Source organism: Frankliniella occidentalis, unplaced genomic scaffold (genome assembly GCF_000697945.3).
Source record: "Frankliniella occidentalis isolate FOCC.00 unplaced genomic scaffold, Focc_3.1 Scaffold75, whole genome shotgun sequence".
Taxonomy (NCBI): Eukaryota; Metazoa; Arthropoda; class Insecta; order Thysanoptera; family Thripidae; genus Frankliniella; species Frankliniella occidentalis.
Window position 1 is genome coordinate 211,159 of NW_026267205.1, and position 9,421 is coordinate 220,579.

Consider the following 9,421-nt stretch of genomic DNA (forward strand, 5'->3'; position numbering starts at 1 on the left):
GGGGGGGGCTCGCCGTCGAAGAACCGGCTCCAGGACTGAAAACTTCCCAGACGGTTCACTTGGATTCACTGAATGCCGAATGCCGGCCACTAACGCCCAGCCCAACCTGCGGTTACGCAAGAGACGTCCGTGCAGAACCCGTGCGTTATTTTCTGAGGTAGAATGTTTTTTCCAGTTGACGAAAAGTACCTTTACTACGCCCTCCTAAACACCTCCAGACACAAGAGTAAGGCCCTGGCCTTCCACCCCACCCGGAAAAAATGAAAAAGGCTTATTGTGTGGGACCCTTTAATAATGGAGACACAACTTGCTTTCACTGCAAATGGAACAATAGTCCAACACACTTTTATTCAACAAAAATACAAGGATTTTCTCCGGATGAGCGCATGTTGATAAACATACAAGTTGATATCTGAGGCATTGACAGTGTGTATAGGGCATACATGTAGTACCTGAAGACTGTTCAAGTCCACTGACATGTGCAAAACACAACCTTTGACATTAGGAGAAAAGTCAACAAAAATTTTAACTAAACAAAAAAAAACACTGCAGAAGCACCAAATTACTCACCACCAAGCAAAATAAAAGAATATTGCATTGCATGCGGAATTGCAAGTTTTAATGATTTGATGTTGTTCTGAGAACTGAACTGATATTTCTAATTATAACTCGGCACTTAGTTTTTACCTAATAGTCACAACCTGACCGTAATAAAAATTGAAATGTTTTATTTTTTTAAATCAATAAAACAAATTACAAGAGTTTCTGAGAAAAGTACCGGTTGAAGAATGAGAATTCACTCAACTTGAAGCATTTTAAGGCCAGAGAAAATTAATTTTAGAATTCATCTTTCACTCATCATTCATTGAGTTCCTAGCTACATACATTTTACTACCTTCCTTACACAAGCAGTCCAAATTCACTGGTGTCAACCATGATCCGATGATTTTATATGCAATACAATTGAGCAGTCAATTAAGGGCAGCCTCTTCTTTAATTTTTAAGGACCCCAGATAAATCTAAGAATATTCAAAATAGCTTTTGCTTTCAACTCATTTACACTTTTTATATGCATTCACAATTAGATATGCTTGCCAATAAATATGCATGCTGCCCAAGAATTGACAACTGCTTCCCATTGAACAAAATCCACATTAGATTACACTAATGGCAATATGAATGCAAAGAAATTAAATCTTGTCGGTCATAACCAGCATTCTGGTACATTACATTCTACTCACATTCATAATACCTATTGCAGGGGTTTCTACCTCAAGGGTAAAATTAAGAACATGAGAACAAACTGCACTCTAATGCAACAAACATAGCACCAGTTGTTCTAGAATATCAGTCCTAAATGATATACAATGAATGAGTCTTACAGTCCTGAATATTATGCCAAGTATAAAATAGGTTGCACAAAGGAATCGTATTATGCATCACGAGAACCTCAATCAAAACTTTGAAGTAGTCAACATATCAGTGACACTTGTTGAGTATTGCTGTCATTGTATAAAGCACTTTAATTTTGAAAAGCGCCACAAATAAGCCCTTGTTCCAAACAGGCTTTTTTTCTGGAGTAAACTGGTTCACTGTGAGTTGCAATAAACTCAACATTCTTTCATAACTGAAATTAAGAGGACGTTTAACTATGTGTTTCTTTTAATACTGGACATCTATCAGCTTAGAATAAGAAATACTGATTAAGGAAAGTAAATGGAACAGGTATGACTATTCCAATCCTACGTCGTTCCCCTTTGATAGCCTCTTGTGAGACATTACTTAGCTGAAAAAGTATCTTGGGTTGTTACAAGATTACCATAGATTAGATTACAGAGTACACCCTACTCTCAAGAAAGCACATATCCATGTACAGTAAACGTAAGTATTTAAATTATATACTATGTTCATATGTTTGCATAGTTATGTATATACCTTTAAACAAAAAGCATGTACACTAAGTATGGCAGAAGTCTGACAGCAGCTGTACAAGGGTTATAAAAATACATCTATACTTCTAAAGTGTACATTACAAAAAAAGTTCAAGCAAAATTGGGAAAGTTGATCATTAGACTCTCTGTCGTAACATCTTGCCGGATGATTGTACCACTATAGGGACTTGAGACAAATAATAACATTAATTAACTGTTAAAACTTTTGAAGAGCAAGACCTGAAATTAAAACCAATTGCCAGCAGATGCCAGAAACAAATAAAGGAATAATGGAGGCAGTGATATAAAACAAAATTAAATTCATCACCTTAACTTTGGTCTAAATTTTAGAAAGAAAGAAAAAAAACTTTAAAGAACTACAAGGGCTAGCTACAAAAACATGTTGGTTTCAGAGCCAACTAAATTCGACGAACATGATCAAAAAATAAAATATCATTCACTGGTATTTTGGAGCCATTTGTTCCCGGGCAAAATTTCTCTAATACATAACTATCCTTATACCATTAGTTCTGATATAAATTATTGAAATACATAAATGGAATGCATGATGGGTGAAAAAAGTATCATAGAACTTCCTGATGGCAATGCACATAAGTATAACTACCTTATCAATTTGAAACCAAGATATAAAATGTAGAATTAGTGCAGTTAATTTCAAACTTTTAATCATTGGGCTCTGCAATAGAAATATAATTTCTGCTTATGCTAAGTTTTATCGTCTGACTTTATGCTTTTCAAGCTTGTTACATGCCTTCATTCAAAATGGAATGCAGATAACATTTGAAGAAAAAGAATAAGGAAAGAGGTACATATATTACACAAATATAAATTGGTACAGAAAATAAACTGGTACCATTTAAATAAAACACATGACTACAAAACATCACTCAAAGTTTAAAAATCTGGGAAAACCGATGTTCAGTCAGTTAAATAAGAATGGAAAAAGTCATTGGAATGCCTTGAAATCACAGCTATTATCTACTTTGTGTTTCATAAAGTGATAAATAACAACAAAGCACACATTTCTCTTGACACCTCTGTCTGAATTTGAGAAGCAGACATCTGATGTAACTTAAATCCATGTGGGCAAGGCAGTCTTCTTGTTTGTCTTTTACATCCAGTAAGACTACATTATTCAGTTGATTCAGTTTAACATTCATAGCACTGTGATTAATTGAGCATATAGTCAAAGGTGATAAAATTTGATCAAAACATGGTTACATTTTAAAATACAATGATAAAGAAAGAACAAACACGATTGTTCAGGAATGCTTGATGAAAAAAGTATTTGAAAGACTAGAAAAACTGTAAGTACTCAAGAGCTGAGAGAATCAGCTAGCAACATTAGATTGATAGAATAAAACAAACAATATTTATGTATGTAGGGTCCAATTAGCCTACTTGTAGAAATTGGAGCAATGTTTATCAAAATAGGTACACTGAATGTACACAGAACAAAGTTCTCAAAGACATTGCAACTTCAAGAGTCAACTGAAGGAGAGATACTTGAATGCGATGTTGAAAAAGAGTTTTCAGTGAGATTGATTACCATGAAGTTTGATGAACAAACAACAATCACGGTTGCACACCCAAAAAGAAAGAAAAACAGTAATCCCTCCTTCATTTGACTCTTGTTTCATTATACACAAATTATCAACAATAAAGAAAGCACTGGACAAAAATATATTTAATTGAGTGTCCACAATTACTGATATTAGTGCATAAGAATTTAAATTAACATGTGACAAACAAATTTGGTGAAAAAAAACACTATGATTTTAACCAATGTTAAACTTGGGTCACAAGATCAGTAAGTTTAACTATCTCCTGCTGCATTTGAAATCGCTTCTCCTTTTCCTCTTTTAATTGCAAGCTTAGCTCTGTGACAGTGCGCTTGAGGAGGTCACAATGACTTTCCAGCTTTGACACCTGCAGAAGAGAAAGGGTCCATAAGTATATTAAAATTTAAGAGAATAAGATCATTAAAAGCACTAGATTTGATAATGGGATAAGTTGCTCACCTTATCAACAAGTTCCAAAAATTGTTTCATGGGAACTGTACCACCAGCAGTACTCGCAGCAATACTTGCAGCAATAGAATTACTAGATGGAGTTGAATTTTTGTCATTGGCTGCAGGTGCATACATTGAGTTAGGGCGACTTCCTGTTCCTGATAACCGATTCGCAGGAATCTCTCCATGAACAGATTGTGGGCGAGAAGCTGCTGATACTGAAGATGGAATATTTGATACATGATTTGTGGAATTGTTTGTAGCCGAGTTCTGACGGACAGTGACAGCATTTATCTTTGGGGGTTCTGGAGATGTAGGGCTTGCTGGACTATCTGGTATTTCTTTTTTAATTCGTGCTGAAACATTTGAGTTATTGATAGATAAATATAAAATAAAAGTAATAAAGTACAATGTTGTTTATCCAACACATACCTGAATCTGGTTTAGGTGGACTTGGAGCTGGAGGTGTTTTAACTCCCTGGGATTTTTTGGCTGCTTGATTCATTATTAATTCAGCCATCCAAGGAGCTTTGTTTTTCTCCCATTCTTTACTGTTGCGATTTGAAGTTGTGCCACTGGATGCGCTACTTACAGAACCAGGAGTGCCAGATTCAAAACCATTTTCTCTATCACATTCGTCAAGTGAGAAATTGCTTTCCACTGAATGGTTATGGCTTTCCCCATTGCCATTTGTCATACCACCTGCTGGCTCCTGTAAAGAAAACATGATGACACACAGAACATACAGACAAGTTTCAACAGATGAATGAACAGGTTTATGAATAGATCTTACCACTTCCTTGTTGAGCATGCCGGTAGGCAAACGTCTACGCGGCGCTTTGGCACGAGAAGCTGTTGGATGCGTTAACATAGCTCCTCTCTCCACACCATCAAAGTCGGTATCTGAAAGACACAACACACTTTAAGTCATTATTTCTTACATACATACTGTGTATAATTCAAAGTGGTCTTTCTTTATTTATATTTTAGAGAGCTAAACTACAGAGTAAAGCCAAGTTATGAAGCACATGATTTGATGTGTTTAACATCTTCTCCTCTTGCTGCCACTGCGCTAATCAACAACAATGCAACTCACCTGCAGATGCAGGGCTTGTAATTTTAATTTTACTACTTGCGGTGCCATCTACAAGATCATTTAGCCTTTGCTCAGGACTGTCAGCTACTTCAGTACCTCCTCGCTTTGATGCTGTGACAGGATTGATTGGTGGTGGAACAGAGGGTGTTGGGGTTCGTAACTGTGGTTTTTTAGATGCTGGGGGCAGGGCTGGTTTCTTGCTGAGCACTGGAGGGGCTTTCTCATCTGAAATAAATAGATAGATTATGCTCTGCTCAGACTTGTAGAAAATAAAGCAAAGAACTGCAAACAGAGATGAGAACAAACCTGGTTTGGAACTGTTTTCAGAAGTTTTCTTCCCAGTAGAATTAATGCTTTTAGAAAAGCTATCAGTAGATTTGATGGAGGAAACTGATGTTACTGACTTGGCAGGAGGCGGTCTCTCTGGTTTCTTTGCTTGTGGTGTCTAAAAGAAAAACAGCCATTATAACTTATAATACATAGAATAATATTGAGTTTTTGATAGCTGCATAAACATTTCTATACCTCCTCTGGGGGTAGTGCAACAACAAAATTGTCAGGAAAAAGGCCAATATGACCACGAAGTTCTCCCTTCCACCATCCCTTATCTTGGACATCTTTGGTTACAATAGTAACAATGTCGCCTTCTTTCAAATTTAATTCATCTTCATTGGCTGCCTCATATGGGTACAGAACTTTACACAGCTCTTTCACTGCATTAAGATAGATAGATATAATTAACATTAAGCTGCATTGGCTCATGCCACAAGACATTTGATGCAAGAATTGACAAAAATGAAAATACATTTTATTTCTTACCCGGTTTAGGTGGGAGAAGAGGAGCATCTACATCAATTGCCTTAGGATTTCCTGAGTCTGGGCCCGTTGGGGATGCAGGTGAATCAGTCTCACTCATAATGACACCTTTAACTTTTTCCACTGGTGGTATTACTGTCACAAAATTTTCAATTAAATTTTATTGAGAGAACTAATGACAACTTAGCAGATAAATAAAAAAGGCTAGCTACCTGAAATTTCTTCCTTGCGAACCATAGAAAGAGGTGGGGGTTGTGTTGCTGATGTCTTCCGGCTACCCGGACCTCCATTAGCCTGTTTTTCAGTTACTTCTGTCACAAAGTTTGACGGGAAAACTCCCATCTGAAAATAGTTGAAATAACGGGTTATGATATTACAACAAAATCCAGCACGTTAGTACTTAAATGCAAGTCATGCTGGTGCATACCCTGTTTCTGAGCTTGCCTCGCCACCAACCCTCTTCCACCTCGTCTAAAACCTCAATCACATCATTTACTTGAAGTTCCAATTCGTCATCATTTGCAGGCTGGTAACTAAAAAGAACTTTACATCTCCTACCGCTGCCTGTAAATTATAATCAAAGATTAATAGGTATAAGTTATATAACAAGGAAAATTACATTGAGATTAACTTAGAAATTAAACTTACTTGCTCTTAACTGAACTTCATTGTTTGCCATTGTTTCTTTACTAGAATTACTGTTTGATTTATTCCGAACCTGTAAAAAATAATTCCTTAGAAACAAATTTAGACAAACTTCCTTTAGGGCACTATCACACACATTGTAGAATAGATATCAAACACTTACCAAACCTACAGCATACAGACCTACATGCAAAAATAGTACGGGGAAGGGGGAGAGGGGGTCATGCATTGCTACTGAATATATTATGTAATAATATTTGCTAAGTAAGTTTGCTTTTATAAGTTAGTCTCAAATTAAAAACCAAGAGATACATATTAACATTACACCACTTCTACAAACATGTTATTCATGCAAAGCAACACAGTGCAAGAGCAATAAAACATCCTTCGCAGAAAATCTAAATGATAAGTTGATTGGGAATGGGGTAAAAATAAAATCCCTCAAGCACATGTCAAAGATGGAACTGTACGTTGTAACGTTCAATGAAGAAACATGGAAACATATGGAATGAATGAAATGTGATAGTTCAGTAACTTGCAGATTGTGGCAGATATTCCATACTCAAAAAGGATAACTGTCAGGTGATTAAATCAATATCAGTAAAAGATATTTTCCTTTTTTATTTTCTGAGAACTTAAAAGAAAATAAGGTACTGTAAATTCAAACAGAGCCAGGTGCCTGCTGTAGCACTTCCCGGCAAACACACTGAAACAATAGAGCAATATGGCTTTGTTTAGAAGAGCCATAAGAATAGTGGAGGAAGTTGTTTTGTGTGTGATAAGGATTGGATGCAGAACTAGGAAAAGGTTTGCAGTAGCATGCATAGATAACTACAGGTATAAATGTTACAAGTAAAAGGGTCTACAAAAAAAGTAAGAGGAGATAGAGAACTAAGATATTGAAATAAAGGCCTCCAAAACAGGACTCCAAGGACATATATACGCTACAGATAATTCTAATTAAGATAATGAACTAGGATAACATTGGTAAGAGTTTGGATCTTGAAATCTCACCTTTACAAAATTGTCAGGAAACATTCCTCTCCGGCCATGCACGCATCCTTCCCACCATCCACCAGGCTGCATACGAATGTCAGTAATGACATCGCCTTTGCGGATAGTTAATTCATCAACTTCCTGAGCTGAGTAGTCAAACTCCACCACTGCCTCCACTGGAAATAGGAATAGGCTCTAGCTCAACTTCACAAATTTCATCAGATTACTTATAGCAGAAATGCAACCATAATATAGTTGCATGAACGTAGGCAGCGCATTGATATAAATTTGATATTATTGATACAGACCTACATTGCAATTGAATGAATTAGGAAAAGTCCTGAACTATCTGTTACGGTTATGAGTCGGAGACTGTAGGTAAACGAAAATAGGTGTCATAGAAGTTGGATAGAACCACATACATATGACACAGAAATTTAGATATTCTCATTAAAAATAGAAAAGTGCTTCAGAAGCTTTCAGGTGCTGAATTATGTACATGTGAGACCGAGAAAACACTTAACCTCATATAAAGGCCATAGTCATGATAAGGATACTGGAGGAGGAAATAATCATGAAAATAGATTACTGCGGGCGTAGAAATCGCATAGAACACTTACTGAAACCACGATCGTGCCAGAGGTATGAAATGTATTTTGTAAATGATAAATAGGCTACTGGGACAACCCAACCTTTCTGACAAGTAGGCTCTGGCCATGGAGGTCAATAATTATACAAGCAAAGCAAAGCTGCTAGGCGCCTTGAAGGAGTGCAATCAAGGACAAATATGCAACTTGTCCGTTTGTGCGAAGGCCATTAAGCATTTGGCTCGAAAAATCGGGTGAAATATGCGAGGCTCAACGGGATTCAGGGCATTGCGCTGCTGTCCCTGATAACACTGCGTTCAGATTCGCACACCCACACGGCGCCGCCGTTCCGCACTTACCCATCGTTTTAAGCGACTCCAGTTGAAGTATTTGTCTGACCGGTTACAAAAGTGGGAAACTTACTAGCAGATAACCACATCCCAAGAACTGGATGCCCTACCCCGATGATATCATACGCTCTCAGCACAACAATAACAACAAAAAGAAAAGAAGGCCAACTTGTACACAAACAGAACAGCGCGCAGGGTGCCTTCTAGTTTCCAACGCCATCATCGGCGACCCCGGCGACCTCGGCGACACCGGTTGGCCGGTCACTGAGGTCACTGATGGCTGTTGTTTGTCTTTGCTGGTGGAAGTGTATGTTAAGAAATCAGCTGACCCATCAGCTGAGCACTACAAGAATTAATTTTGAAAGTTATTTTTCTTCTTTCAGAAACGACCTTTGAACAAAACGGTAGGTGCGTTTCGTTGCACACCCACCCTGTGGCGCCATCTGTCCTGCTGTCGCGGCGGTTACCCGAACTAGCGGGCCACACTTACTGGTGAGATTGCTGCGTCCTGAGGAGGCCGGTGAGCTCGAGATCGACGACGACGTCGTGGCCGAGGTGGACGTGGACGTGGGGACCGTCGTCGGCATCCCGGTCCAGAGGCCTACCGGGAGGAGCGGGGGGTCGCAGGGTCCGAGCGCTGGAGTGCCCAGCACATGAGTGCACAGAGGTAATAATGGAGCGACAAAAATTAATAATAAAGAAATAATAATCATGGAAAAAAAGGGAAAAGTAATGCGGGCGAACCGTCCTCGTCGGGCTTCTCGAAGCCGAAGTGCTCCCCCGGTACTGGGCAGGCCTTGGCTACCTGTGGGCACACGTGGACACGCCGTGAAGGTAGGGATCATGGTTGGAGACATTTGCCAGCGAACAAAGAAATAAATTGTGCCTTTTCAAGCAAAATAAAAAAATGAATGAATCACAAAGGAACAAGTCACGACACCTTGACGCAACAAGACTAAGCAAAAGT

The 9,421-nt window shown here is 38.2% G+C and overlaps 1 protein-coding gene and 1 long non-coding RNA gene across 8 annotated transcripts; one reads left to right on the plus strand and one right to left on the minus strand.

The window, feature by feature from the left end:
* Positions 1–307: 307 nt before the first annotated feature.
* On the minus strand, positions 308–9,351 carry LOC113210091 (CD2-associated protein). 7 transcript variants are annotated; one of them, XM_052268713.1, is made up of 14 exons: positions 9,199–9,351; positions 8,945–9,091; positions 7,536–7,693; positions 6,525–6,594; positions 6,304–6,440; positions 6,089–6,218; positions 5,880–6,011; positions 5,586–5,773; positions 5,367–5,505; positions 5,061–5,285; positions 4,758–4,867; positions 4,397–4,676; positions 3,974–4,320; positions 308–3,881 (listed from the first exon to the last, which is right to left on the minus strand). In XM_052268713.1, exons 2-14 carry the CDS (start codon positions 9,039–9,041, stop codon positions 3,741–3,743), a joined length of 2,154 nt encoding a protein of 717 aa, XP_052124673.1. In that variant the 5' UTR covers positions 9,042–9,091; positions 9,199–9,351; the 3' UTR covers positions 308–3,740. The 7 variants fall into 7 exon arrangements, with proteins under 7 accessions (XP_052124673.1, XP_052124672.1, XP_052124671.1 ...); XM_052268712.1 differs by having other exon boundaries at positions 5,157–5,285; positions 8,945–9,326; XM_052268711.1 differs by having other exon boundaries at positions 8,945–9,322.
* LOC127749657 (uncharacterized) lies at positions 8,714–9,163 on the plus strand. Its single transcript, XR_008011279.1, has 2 exons — positions 8,714–8,761; positions 8,838–9,163. It is a non-coding gene; the product is annotated as an uncharacterized LOC127749657 (long non-coding RNA).
* Positions 9,352–9,421: the final 70 nt, after the last annotated feature.